At 33.6% G+C, this 15,051-nt stretch overlaps 2 protein-coding genes across 2 annotated transcripts; both read left to right on the top strand.

The window, feature by feature from the left end:
• On the top strand, positions 2,228-4,167 carry LOC109339879 (expansin-A6-like). Its single transcript, XM_019577412.1, has 3 exons — positions 2,228-2,445; positions 2,548-2,866; positions 3,687-4,167. The coding sequence occupies exons 1-3, from the start codon at positions 2,298-2,300 to the stop codon at positions 3,994-3,996; spliced, it is 777 nt and encodes a 258-aa protein (XP_019432957.1). The 5' UTR covers positions 2,228-2,297; the 3' UTR covers positions 3,997-4,167.
• LOC109339840 (AP3-complex subunit beta-A) lies at positions 5,541-15,036 on the top strand. Its single transcript, XM_019577366.1, has 11 exons — positions 5,541-5,868; positions 6,018-6,094; positions 6,667-6,916; positions 7,168-7,785; positions 9,160-9,333; positions 9,504-9,630; positions 9,704-9,813; positions 10,026-10,226; positions 11,749-12,731; positions 13,055-13,324; positions 14,384-15,036. Exons 1-11 carry the CDS (start codon positions 5,653-5,655, stop codon positions 14,745-14,747), a joined length of 3,390 nt encoding a protein of 1,129 aa, XP_019432911.1. The 5' UTR covers positions 5,541-5,652; the 3' UTR covers positions 14,748-15,036.

The following is a 15,051-nucleotide window of genomic DNA, read 5'->3' as shown; positions in this document are numbered from 1 at the left end:
ATATATATATATATATATATGTGGTAAAAGGAGTTGGTGGGATAAATGTCTTGCATTAGAGTGAAGGAAAGAATGAGTGAGAAAATATTTATTGTTGGCACTACATGTGTACATCTAAAAGTGAAAAGTTCTTTGATATTGATAAAAACTGTTTATTTATAACTGCTAACATGTCAAAATTGTGACAAAGCAAATTGTATCTGTACAACTGAAGTATACAGTCATTCATGAAACCTTAATTTTTAATGTGTTAATCAAGAATATAAATATTATTTAATTAAGTGTAATATTTATATATTTTCAGTATAAAAATTTATATACAATCAATACATTATTCAAATATATTTTTGAAGAGTCAATAATAATTAAACATAAATAATAATTGATGAGTGATAATATATAAAACTCTATACTATATACAATTTTCCCTTATATTATTTATATTTAAGTTTTTTATGATAGAAAGAATGTGTAAAAACTATACAACACATCATATACATCCATATTTTCCTTTTTCTTTAATGCTCTACATTATTGGTTACAAATGTGTTGTTCTGTATAATAAGAAGAATGTTATATCTTTATATTGCTATATTGTTATTGTAAAGATTTATATGTAGTCATTATATTATATATCATTCTTTTAGGTTATTTTTCGGAAGAATCAATATTTATTAAACACAGATGATATGAATGATGCACTAACAATATGTAAAATTCATATACTTTTAGTGTTCACATTTTTTTGTTACTATCAAGAATATTCCTTCATCATATGAATAAGAAAATAATTTTTTTGGAGTATGTGATTATCACTTTCAACAAATGTTACTATCTAAAATTAAATCATTAACATTTTTGTCAGTTTCTATGGGCTTACACCAACTCATTGTATTCTGTTTTTTGGTATATTGAAACAAAAAACAACAAAACCAGGATAAAAGAGAGATATTTAGGTTAAGAGGAGAGATTCAGTTACTCCAAAAGTAAGTTTTTTAAACTTAATTCTCATCATAACTATCAATTATAGTGAAATATAATAGTTTCAATTAATGAGTAATTTAAATCATTAGATATTCATAGACTTGATGACTATGATGAATAGTAAGTTTAAGTCAAAATAAATTTGACCTTCTACTCGAAAGAATTTAGTTTTTTGTTTTAAATATGTTGATATGTATTCTACCAATATTAATGGAGTAATTAATTAAGGAATAAGCTGAAACAGTAATTATTTTGTGCTTTAATTAATTTGTTCTTATAATACTCATTTTTAATTTGTTCTTATAATACTCATTTTTAATTTGTTCTATCCCCATACATGTATTCTACCAAGATTCATGAAGTGATTAATCAAGGAATAAGTTGAAACATTAATTAATTTGTTTCTTTAATTAATTTGTTCTTATAATACTCAATTTATACATAGATCATGTGTCACAAACTCAAAAAGTTGAAGTAGTGGAAAATACAATTAAAATTAGAGTGTGAGATATATATATTGATACTATAAGATCTATACATAGTTAATGTAATATTAATAATTTATTTGTATTAATAGTTAATAATGATGGAAAATTAGAATAAGGATTATCTCAATTAATGTTGTTTGCTCATATTTTCAATAGCAAAAATGTAATTTCATAATAAATAAATAAAAATTAAAATGTCATTACTTGTCTTTTGTGTGTTGTCATGTGACACTTGACTTTCCCTTAATGGAGAAGATCCACAATAAATAATTAATAGTTTATGATACAATGACAATGTAATACATTCATAATATATATATATATATATATTTTTTTTTTCTCTTAGAGTTATACGTTATTTTAAAATGTGTGAGAATTTTATTGAATAGACATGATTGAGATACACTCTTGATGTCTATAAGCCATACTCCTGGAAAAATACATTTCAAAATAAAAAAACAATAATATTTATGACTTTTATATTTTTCTCTTAGAGTTATATGTTATTTTTAAAATGTGTGAGAATTTTATTGAATAAACATGATTGAGATACACTCTTGATGTCTATAAGTCATATTCATCTCTATTATCGGATGTTATAGTTATGAAAAAATGTAATTCAAAACAAAAAAAACAATAATATTTATGACTTTTAATTTGTATTGAAGTTATAATTTTAGTTTTAAAACTATTCAATTTCATAAGGACTCTCCACTTTTCTCTGCCTCACTCTCCATAAATACCAACACTCCTTCCACTGTTTCAATATCAGAATATCAAAACAACCCCTACATACACAACATCATAAGCACCATTGAGACAACAATGGCTTTGGTCAACATCATCACCATTGTTTCTCTCTTAGCTCTCCTATCACCCACTCAAGCCACAATTCCCGAAGCCTACACCGGCGGCCAGTGGCAAACCGCTGCTGCCACCTTCTACGGTGGCCCCGACGGTTCTGGAACAATGGGTAACAACCCATCTCACTCACACACTCAAATCAACCAAAACAACTAAAAATCAATTCTTTTCTGTTATTCACTAATGTTTTGCTTTGTTTTGTTTTGTGTAGAAGGGGCATGTGGGTACGGGGACTTGTATAGCCAAGGTTATGGACTTAACACTGCAGCGTTGAGCACTGCTTTGTTCAACAATGGTTTCACTTGTGGCGCATGTTTTGAGATTAAGTGTGTTAATGATCCTCAATGGTGCATTGCCGGAAACCCTTCCATTTTTATCACAGCCACTAATTTTTGTCCTCCAAACTATGCTCTTCCAAATGATAATGGTGGTTGGTGTAACCCTCCTAGGGCTCACTTTGATCTTACCATGCCTATGTTTCTAAAGATTGCTGACTACCGTGCCGGCATTGTCCCCGTTAGTTATCGCCGGTAACCTCATTCACCCTTCACTTTCGTCTGTTTTGTTTTAGAAATTTACTTTCCAATATTATTTGTCTCACACTTTGTCTAAGCTATAAAAAACTGAACATAAATCTTTTATATCCACTTCTGTATCACTTTTTTGCCACCAATGTTTAATGTAAACACACAAAGCTACTTAATCCTACAAAAATGAAAAGATTTGTGTAAGGAATGTAATGTACTATATGTTACTAATCATTAATCAATCAGCATAAGTAAAATTGTGTATGAAAGTATGTGTTACTTCTTTTTAGTCTCTAGGAAAAGAAAAGAAAATAGAAAAAAATATGCATGGTGATAGTGAATGGTGAATAATATAATGTCCGTGTATAAATCTCTTTACGATGACCGTCCATAATTTTTACACTCAAAAAAATAAATGACATCACATAACCAGGAAACAACGTCGTTAGTTTGTAACAAGATTATGCTTTGGTGGGAAAACCAGACACATTGGATGATTCGTGTTTTTGGTGTTGTTGTCATCTGAAAAGTGACCACTGATCAGAAACCGTTTCATGCGAAGAGTCATTTTCGTGGGGTCCTATGTATGTACATATAATATGGATCGTTAATCTAAAGCCGGTTCGTTTGACAAACATACACTTTTTGCACCCTGATTATAAGACGGAGTAATTTGAAATTTTACATCATACATACATGATATATTCACACACCCGAAAACCTTATAATATCGAACTCGTGTACTGGACCGTCATTTTTATATATACCCATGTTATGTTTTATTATGAATATGACACTTATGAGTGTGATTTTGTGCATGCAGGGTGCCATGCCGAAAGAGAGGAGGTATAAGATTCACAATGAATGGTTTCCGTTACTTCAACTTGGTATTGATCACGAACGTAGCAGGTGCAGGGGATATCATAAGGGTGAGTTTAAAAGGTTCCAACACTAAGTGGATGAACATGATTCACAACTGGGGTCAAAATTGGCAGTCAGACACTGTTCTCGTTGGTCAATCACTTTCCTTCAAAGTCACAACCAGTGACAGAAGATACTCACTCTCTTTGAACATTGTACCCTCTAATTGGCAATTTGGCCAAACTTTCACTGGCAATAATTTTAGGGTCTAGTTATCTTAATGTCCTTTATTATATAGAAGAAGAATTTTGAGGGGAATGTAATATTTATAGTTGTAAGGAGCTGAAGTGGCTGCATATTCATGAGCCCACAGTTGTTACTTACTATATGATTCATATATAAAATTATCAAATAAGCTATAGTATTTTCTTCTTTCTAATTTATTTTATTGGCAATTTAGTTATGTTGGTATTATTAGGAGGCATTGTTATTGTTGCTCTTTTTAGCTTTTACTATGGCTGGCTCGTTCTATAGATAAGTTAATTTGTTCTTAAGCATGCTTCCTCATGCAGAAAAGCCAAAAAATGAGAAAGGAAAAATGCGCAAATGAGTGCTGATTAAGTCTATTTGTCTTTTCAAACTTAAAATTTGTCTCTTTATAGATGGTATCATAACTTATTAGTGCTTTGTTCTCAAACTCATACACTATTATGTAGGAATCTTTTATTTCCTTTTGTTATGAAAAAAAGATGTATGGATCGATTATGTATGAGTTTTATACAATATAACTGTATATTTATTATTTATATTTAATTATCATTGACTATTTAAAAAAATAATCTGAATGAATGATAGATGATATATTCATTATATACAAAAATTTACATCCATAACGTTTGGAATGAGTGTTGTTGATGATGACAGTGGAGGTTTAAAATCATAATTATAATTGATCATGCTAGAATGGGGTTGCAAGTCAGAAGAGCAGAATTGCATTCATTTTTGGCACTACACTTATGACTTAAAAACATTGAAAAAGTGCCTAACCAAATTAATTAGCTTAATTTTCTGTAAAAAATAAAGAGTTAAAAGTTATATTGGTGATGTTACCTACCACTAAATTAATTCTTCAAATAATATAATCATCAAATGTGTCAAAAAGAATAAAATGATCAATGTAGTGTAAAAATTTCCCCATATTTTGTGGCTGCAAATTCATGAACCCCCAGCTGTATTTACTACATATTTTGATATATAATATAAAATTCAATACTATTTAAATCCAAATATATTAGGAGAATAATTAAATTTAATAATACATTATCAATATAACCTTTTTACAATTTAGTTCATTTTCCTTTCATTTCTATAATTTAAGTTAATAGCCGAAAATGACTACCATGTTAAAAAATTTACATTCACAAGAACAATAAGTCCACCATCTTTGATCTAATCGTGAATATAATAAAATTGCATATAATTTATTTCTTAAGATTTAATAAGTATAGAATGATAATATAAATGATTTTAACATTGCTAGTAAATCATAAATCATTTATATATTAACTATCATTAACTCTCAAACTAAAATAATGCAAATTAATAGAAGAAAAATATGTATACATTAACAACCTAATAATTTTCTATAGATTAATTACTAATATATCTTAGAGTTATGTTTTGGAATTATATAGTAGATTATAGATTATAAAGTATGGTATAGACTATAGATTAACGTATAAAAGATAATATAACGTGGATATGGTAAAAAAAAGGGGTAAGTATTTGGATCCATAAAAAAATGGTCTAACTTATTATTACATATGACTCAACATTCGGAATTGAAAACCCAAAAACAAAGAAACAGATCAGAGAGATAATTCGTTTTGGTTGGGAAGGGATCACAGAGTTACCGAATTGAAATCAAAATGTTCCATCAATTTGGAGCGACGGCGGAGTCTCTGAGCAAGGCGTCGACGGCGGTGTTTCGGATCGGCACCGACGCGCACCTCTACGACGATCCTGAAGACGTGAACATAGCCCCTCTCCTCGATAGCAAATTCGATTCCGAGAAATGTGAAGCTCTCAAACGCTTACTCGCTCTCATCGCTCAAGGCTTCGATGTTTCCAATTTCTTCCCTCAGGTTTCGATCCCTTTACATCTACAAAATCGTTTGGTTAACCTCAACTCTTTCGAAAACTAGTTTAATAGTGTTGATTTTCTATGTATTTATGCTACTCATGTATTCTTTTTCTCTTTCTCTCGTGATTATATTATGAAAAATAATTTCAGGTCGTTAAAAATGTTGCGTCTCAATCATTGGAAGTTAAGAAGCTGGCTTACTTGTACCTCCTGCATTATGCTGAAAAGTATGTATATACCTCTTGTTATCTTCTATTATACAAATTACACATGATTACTTACCTTTTTGATCATTTCTGTATCAAATCGTCGATCCATATCATAGATATTCGACAAAGTTTGACACTGGCTGTCGACTGCCTTACACAACTTTAACCTTTTATCCTAGCTTAGGACTGACTATGTATAACATCAAGCACACATAGGCGCACCTAGTGGGATAAAGGCTTTGTTGTTGTTGTGTGTGTTTCTGTATGTTTTTGTTGTTTCTAGAAGAATGTTTGGACGAGCTTATGAACTTCCTATAAACTCCTTTTACCCCTTATGACAATAAGTTATTTTTAGCTTATTTCAGAAATGCTTATTAAGCTTATTGAATAAGCGCATAATGAAGCTGTTTTCCTAAACATTGGAAACCTCATTTTGGCATGGACTTTGGGGCTCAAATTTGGTCATGTACTAGAGTTATGCCTTTGTGAGCCAATTTCCACTTAGTCTTCTGAACTGTGTCGTTATTGTCATATAACTAGTTTTTGTTACCATTTTCTTATTTTTATTTGTTTCTTTATTTTTCATTTAGGCATCCAAATGAAGTGTTGCTATCCATTAATTGTTTCCAAAAGGACCTGGGAGACACGAATCCATTGGTGAGGGCATGGGCGCTTCGTGCCATGGCGGGAATCCGCCTTCATGTAATTGCGCCTCTTGTCATAGTTGCTGTTGGAAAATGTGCTAGAGATCCTTCTGTCTACGTTAGAAAATGTGCTGCTAATGCTCTACCTAAACTTCATGATTTGCGGATGGAGGAACATACTTCTGCAATTGAAGAGGTCCATCTGATTTGTGTTGCTTATCATAGATTTGCCTTCACATGTAGTAGTACCTTCAGCTTAACCTAGGTGGCAGAATAACTTGAAGAGAAAAATGACTTATTTTTCTGCAGGGTTTTATTGGGGCATATACTTTGAACTAAGAGTTATTTTTAGAAAGTTTTGTGCCAGAGATTTGACTTCATTAATGTATGGTTGCAAGTCTATTTACAGGTTCAGCTCATAAAACTTTGATTCTTCATATGGTGCAGATTGTTGGACTATTGTTAAATGACCATTCCCCAGGAGTTGTTGGAGCTGCTGCTTCTGCATTTACCTCTGTTTGCCCGAACAATTTTTCATTGATTGGAAGAAATTACAGAAGGTTGTGTGAGATTCTTCCTGATGTGGAAGAGTGGGGTCAAATAATTCTAATTGGAATCCTTCTGCGGTATGTGATAGCGAGGCACGGGCTTGTCAAAGAATCAATCATGTGTTCTTTTTATAATAAAGATGATGGCAATGTGGTGAAAGATGAACCAGACATTGTTTTTAAAAAAGATTCTAGTTATGCCAATGAGGGGACTGTATCTGAATTAGCAAATATGATATTTCAGTGTTACATTGAAGGGCCAGATGAGTACTTATCACGGTCAAGTTCTACAAATAGGGTTGCTCCTAAATTAGATGTATCACAATTTACATCTTGCAGTAATGATGTTGTGAAGATCCTGCTGCAGTGCACATCACCATTGTTATGGTGTAATAACAGTGCAGTTGTACTTGCAGCTGCTGGAGTACATTGGATAATGGCTTCTAAGGAGAATGTTGAAACAATTGTTAAACCACTCTTGTTTTTATTGCGATCGTCGTATGCCTCAAGATATGTGGTATGTTACATTTCTTGAATCCTTTGGTTTATTTTTAGTACTTTGTGATTCTATTTTATATGCAGTTTAACCACTGACTCAATGGCTGAACTGGTGATCCATTAACCTAATACCCTGGCTGAGTTGCCGACCATTATGAGTTTTAAATCAGAGTTGATGTTTATATTCCCCTCCTTATGGATATATTATGTCCCTAGTCCTTGTGACATATGAATCTGTCAGATGAATTTTAGTTAGAAGAAAATTGAGCTTTTGTACCTCAAAAAGACAAAAAATATGTCTGTATGTTTGATATCGTTTAAATTAGTTTTAGAAAAGGACAAAGGAACCTTTTCGCTGGAGGGTCATTGAAGTGATACCCACCTTGAGAAGAGAATTATCTATTTTGTAGGTGTCTAAAAATACCTATATTATTTTAGTCTTTTCTGTTGTTATAAGCATAAGATAGAAGATATAAAAGGATAATTTTTGTCTATGTCCCAAATATGATTGAAATGGATACATCATAACTGAATCACTGATGCGCTACTAGGGTAGGTGTTACAGTTCATAATATAGGGTTATGGATGCCTAAAGCATCCCTTGGTACTTTAGTAGTGATCCAATCCTTACTTACCCTTAACATTCATTTTGATGACTTCATGATACTTCTAGGGGTAACTTCACCCTGATGATTTTCCCATTGTTTACTACCTAGGGTGACGCCAATATTTACATGGATTGTGTGTTTGAAGTTAGAGCCTTTTCATGGATTGCCTAGGAACTATACAATTTAGAAGGCTATGTTATTGGCCTTTCCTCCAAATGTTTTTTGTTTATTTATTTTTTGACATGAACAATATTGTTAACATTTTCCCAAACTGACAGCATTGCTTTTAATCAAGGCAATTTTTGCCAGTTGTGGTGACAGATGACAGAATATGCATCCATGACACATTTTGCTCAGACATTTAAATGAGAATGTTCTGTTTCTGGAATGGGGAAAAGATTTGATTGTTGGTCTACTCATTTTAAGGCTATCATAGATGAAATTAGTGATTTACTTAATGCTATGAGCTATGGCCTAGGTGATTTCTATGTTTAATATTTTGAGAGGTAGTGGTGTTGGATTGTTCTTGGGAGATCTCATATTTGCTTTTAGTAATGGCATGAATTACTATTGCCCAACTTCATTGTTTGCTTCTGTCTATTTTTTTGGTGTATAGTAAATTTTGTTTTGATGATTTAAAAAAATATATTTGGAGACACAGAGTTCACAGAAAAGGTCCTGAGATAAAGAAAGAAAATGATCAATTATAGTTGGTCAACATATATTCTCAATTTCTTTGAACTTGACTTTGATTTCAGTGGTTGTTTGTTCACTGACTTATGCAGGTATTGTGCAATATCCAAGTGTTTGCTAAAGCTATGCCATCTCTCTTCACTCCACACTATCAAGACTTCTTCATATGTTCTTCAGATTCCTATCAGATAAAAGCGTTGAAACTGGAGATACTTTCTTCGATTGCTATGGATTCATCTTTTCCATACATTTTGAAAGAGTTTCAGGTATTTCAGTCATAAAATTTTCTGAGCTAGAAATGCTTATGCAGCCATCCACTGTCACCTGCCCATAGTTTAATTAATTGTTTATGGTTGTTCACATGTATTTCTTTGTTATCACATCTCAATCATGGAGTTTGTTGCACAAATTGACATTCTTCTTAGCGTGTTGCTAGGATTATATTAGAGATTCCGACCGGAGATTTGTTGCTGACACAGTTGCTGCCTTAGGACTATGTGCTCAGCGACTGCCCAAAATGGCAAATACATGCTTGGAAGGATTGTTGGCTCTGATTAGACAGGGTGTGTGATCTGATTGTTATGTCTATTTATTGAAGAATATATAGTGTTTCTTGTTTAATATCCACATTTGCAGAACTTTTGTGTGGTGAAATCAGATCTGTGGATGGAGAAGAGGCGGTGCTAATTCAGGCAATTATGTCCATCAAGTCAATTGTACAATTAGAGCCCCCCAGTTATGAGAAGGTATTATTCTGATTCCTTTTTATATAAAAGCATCTCCTATGCTGTTCTTGTTTTTTGTATTGAACTAAAAATAATTTCAAAAGACAATGTGGAGATATGGAATAAACTAACCTCAAGATTGGACTGCATACTAGCTGAGTTAGTACTTGCAATTTTTTGGTAGTTGCCTGTGAAGTTTTAACTGATCTCTAGTCTTTCCCAATGTTAAAAAGGTTATAATTCAGTTGATCCGTAGTCTGGATATAATCAAGGTTCCTGCTGCCCGTGCAATGATTATTTGGATGTTGGGGGAGTATTGCTCTTTGGGTGAGTTAATTCCGAGGATGTTGAGTACGGTGCTTAAGTATCTTGCTTGGTGTTTTCCTTCAGAAGCAATAGAAACCAAGCTTCAGATTCTTAATACAACTGCAAAGGTATACCATTAAGCTATGAAAAGGTTGATTTTTATGCACACTGCTCGTTATTGATTAATAATTTAATATGATTATTTTATTTCTTGTCCTCTTACTGCTCTTCCTTCTGTTTATTGAGTTTTGAAGACTTGATCAATTTGGTGTCCATCTGCACCGATTGTGGATTGGACAGTTTGGTTGTTTAAAGAAATACTTGAGAAGAAATACAGTAGATGTAGATTTCTTAGGAATAGATTGTGAAGTTGGAAAAGAAGAGTTGACTGGAGGCAAGTGCAATTTTTTTAAAACATAGAGACCATATGACCCTGGAGTTCCTTCAAGGAAAACCATTTGATCAACCTGAGATTTAACAAAACAGGTTTGTTGAAATTCAAAATAGATAAAATTATCTTGAGCAAAACAACTTACACTCACTAGGTTCTTAGTAATGGAAGGAACTAAGAGCAAATTAGATAAAGAAATAGTAATTTTACGATTAATAGGAGATGGAAAAGCTGCAGTACCAATGCCAGTTATTGGTATACATGTACCATTTTCAATGTAAATCTGTTCAAGACCAGAGAGATCAGATCCATTCATGAGGTTAACAGGGTCAGAAGTAAAATGGTGAGTAGCTCCTGAGTTTGGATAAGCTGAGGCGAGAGTTATATGCTTGTGGCTCAAAATGCGTAGCTTGAGCTGGAGGCTTTGATGAAGGCAACTGCGGTAAAAGATAACCAATTAAGCATGAGAAACAAAGTCTTGGGGCAAGGAATTGGGAGTGGGATAGTGTTACCAGGGAGCAGGACCAAGGTTAGACTGTTGAGAGGAATAACCAGTATGCTGCTGACCCATATGAAGAAATGATGGAGTTGAAAATGGCTTAAAGCTTTGCACGCCAAGTGGTGGAGTAAAGTTCTACACACCAGATGGTGGAGAAAAGTTTTGCATGCCAAGTGGAGGGCCTCATGACCAGGCTCGGAGCATAACTGGTACCTCACTATTGACCTGCCAAATCTTCCCCTTCCTCCTTTTCCTCTGCCATAACCAGACACTCTTCCTTGATTATTGCCATTAAAGTTGGAAAATCAGATCCAAATGGATAGGACTGGGAACCTGGATCCATAGAGGGATTGGATTATTGCATAAACCATGAATTATTGGGAAACACCAAACCTTGATTTGCAGCATGATTAGGTTGAAAGGAATTTGGATTTGGAGAAATCATCATGCTAGGGAACTGTTGATTTTGGGATTTAGGTAAACGAGATGATGCCCGATATCAGCAAATCATAGATGGTTTTGATGTATATCACTCTGCGTTCTACTTTGTTTAAGCTAGAAGATGCAATTGTATTTGAATTTTGTATACTGTTAAATGTGTATAGGTTAATGCCGATGTTAGAAAGTCAGGTTCTTAGGTACTGTGTTTTATATGCATGCTTCAGTTTTAGTACATATCCTTCTTATATAAGAACAAAAATAGGAGAGTGAGTTCTGTTGAAAACAATGAATAAATGTTTTGAATGGCTTTCACTCACAGGCCTTACTATGCATTAAGGGAGAAGATATTTGGACCCTGCGAAAAGTCTGGAGTTATGCAATTGAACTGGCTGAGTGCGATCTGAACTATGATGTTCGTGATCGTTCACGTTTCTTAAAGAAACTTCTCTCAAGCAATTTGGAGCCTCAACATTTGGAAGAAGAAAACAGTGAATTACAAAAAAGAGGCCAGTCCTATGTACTTGCAGAATGCATATTTGGTAGACAAATAAAAGCTGTGACAGTGTCATCTGAACCCATCAATTACCGGTTTTATCTCCCAGGGTCTCTTTCGCAGTTAGTATTCCATGCAGCTCCAGGATATGAACCTCTCCCGAAACCCTGTAGTCTTCCATATATTGATCCTGATCAGCGTGATGGAGCTGCTGAGGGTGATTCAGATGAGGAGGATGGTTCTGGCACATCTGGATCATTGGATGAGGAAAGTGCTTCTGATTATAGCTCTGAACAGTCAATTACTGGTTCAAGTGAAGTCAGTGGCAGCAACGAGAATGTTTCTGGCAATGAAGGTGACAACCATGCAGATCCATTGATTCAGATTTCAGACACTGGCAATGTCTATGATAACCAGAATGGTGGAGCTCATTCTGGCACAGCTGATTTTGAGGACTTGATGTCAACAAAGTCTCTTGAGTCTTGGTTGGATGAGGCACCGAGGTCATCAAACGAAACTGGAACAGAGCAAAACCGAGTTCATAGATCTTCAGCAAGAATAACAATCAGAAATATTGAAAGCCGAGTTAAACCCAAATGCTACACACTCTTAGATCCTACAAATGGAAATGGGTTAAAGGTGAATTATTCATTTTCATCTGCGGCTTCAAGCATTTCCTCCCATCTTATATGTCTAGAACTATACTTCGAAAACTTTTCGTTGGAGCCGATGTTTGATATAATCTTAATAGATGAGGATTCTAGTAAAAGCTCCGATTCTATGGACCAAATATCTCCGACATCTGAAAAGTAAGTTTATCTCCCTTTTCAGCTTTTGTATTGTAGTTCTCTTATTTGTTTTTTTCTTTCATTTATAATTCAGAATTTTATATACTCATTTGTGTTACTGATGTGTTTTTATAACTTCCAAGTTTCGTTTTTTACTATGTAGTGCAAATTTATATCCATCACTTTTAGTTGAAAATTTGGATTTATATTTCCTGTTCGATGCGTAAACTTTGGTCTATGTATTGGCCATAGTCACTGGATCTGCTTCTACTCAAGTTTACCTTTGTAAACATTTTTACATGCTAGCTTTACAGGGGCTTACCTACTCTTATGTTTTGTTGCAGTACCTTGAAAATCCATACTGATAAACCAGCATTGGTTTCCATGGAGGAGATCCCTTCTCTGGAGCCTGGCCAGACAGCAAACCGGACTGTACTCGTTCGCTTCCATCACCACCTTTTACCTCTGAAACTGGCTTTATTTTGCAATGACAAAACATTCCCTGTTAAGTTACGGCCTGACATTGGATACTTTGTAAAACCACTTTCGATCAGTATTGAAGCTTTCAGAGATAAGGAATCTCGCCTTTGCGGGATGTTTGAATATGTGAGGAGGTATGTCAGTGTATCATTTGTTTTTTGTTGGATACAAATAGTTCGAGACTGGCATTACTAATCCCTAGGGTTATGCACCTGTACCGTGCATCTGATCGAGTTTATTTTAGGAAGAAAGACGTATATCTAACTGTTCCTTATTCTCCTTACCTCTCCTCCACACTTATTTTTTATATTTTAATATATTTTCTAATTTTTATTTTTTATGCTGGACAGTAAGATTCCTATGTTTAAAACTTCAAGAAGTATAATAGAATAAACCTTGGATGCCTCGCTCAAATTCTTATCAAAATGCCACCCATATGCAATATGAGACTAGATCTTGTACAAAATGGAGACTTGAATATAAATGTGATATTTGAACTTCAAACAATAAGAACCTTCCCCCTTCATGTTACCCCTAACTGTACTATCTGTAACTAACAGTACCTATAGTTAGTCAGTTATTCCGTTAGAACTTGAGGCCCACTAACAGAAACTATACTGGGTGTCTTTGAATATAAAAGTAAACGAGATTTAAATTCTAAGTAGTATAGATATTTCTCATTCAAGCTCTTTTTTAATTCTCTAAATATGTCTTTAAACATTCTTGGAAAGCAACTCTGAAATTTGGTTTTATATTTCTCAGAATCCAGAATTTACTTTAAAAGACATTAATTGGGTATACTTCAAAATGAAAATTAAAACAGTTGGTATTTCATGTGAATTTGTTTTTTATTTTTTATTCTGTTAGAACCTAGAATGATTCTGTTTTATCTATATGGCTATGCAGGCAGCACATCTTAGAATTGTCTAACTAGTTTTTTTACCATCTTTGGTAGGAAGGATGTTAGGTACTTGTCATATAAAATGACCTGCTAACTTGAGAATGTTAACCATCTAACTCTGCAATTCTTACCAATTAAATTAATGACCTGTGGAATTGCCATGTTGATTTACAATCAGAGAATCTAGTTTGAGCTTACTTTTGAAATTTCGTGCATCTTCCCCACTCCCCTCTCCTCTTTTTTTCGTCCTTGGGAATTATAAATGTGATTTTCTTGCTTAATTTGCCTCCAGTTGCACCTTCACTGATCATATTCAAGAGCTGAGCAAGGGAAGTAACCCTTTGACAGAGGACAAATTTCTTGTGATCTGCGAAAGCTTAGCACTTAAGATGCTGAGCAATGCAAATCTTTCTCTTGTATCTGTGGATATGCCGGTTTCTTCCAACCTTGATGATGCTTCTGGTTTGTGCTTGCGTTTCAGCAGTGAGATCTTGAGCAACTCCATACCATGTTTAATTACAGTTACTGTTGAAGGTAAATGCTCCGACCCATTGACTGTTTCTGCAAAAGTCAACTGTGAAGAGACTGTATTTGGCTTAAATTTCTTAAATAGGGTTGTCAATTTCTTAGTGGAACCCTCTGTTACCCACTCTTAAGTTTTGATAGTGTATAGAAAATTCACAAATATTATTGATTTGTGAGATAGTATATTGGAAAAACTTGAAGTGGAATCATTTTGGTTTTGGATGTATTTTAGACTTTGGTGAGTTATTGGAGTTATGGTTTTCCATTTTTTAATCTGTTGGGAAGGAAGAAAATGAAGGCGAGGTTTTGTAATTCAACCATGTATGACTGTAATATCTAATTTTCCATAGATTTTCATGTCTTCTTTTCAATTCTTATTGAGTGTGATTTCTGGTGGAATGGAGCTTTCTAATTTAGTTTCTGATTCAGTTGTAA

The sequence above is a fragment of the Lupinus angustifolius genome, chromosome LG02, assembly GCF_001865875.1.
Source record: "Lupinus angustifolius cultivar Tanjil chromosome LG02, LupAngTanjil_v1.0, whole genome shotgun sequence".
NCBI classification, from domain to species: domain Eukaryota; kingdom Viridiplantae; phylum Streptophyta; class Magnoliopsida; order Fabales; family Fabaceae; genus Lupinus; species Lupinus angustifolius.
Note: the sequence above shows the minus strand (reverse complement) of the source record. Positions and strands in the feature narration are given on the sequence as shown.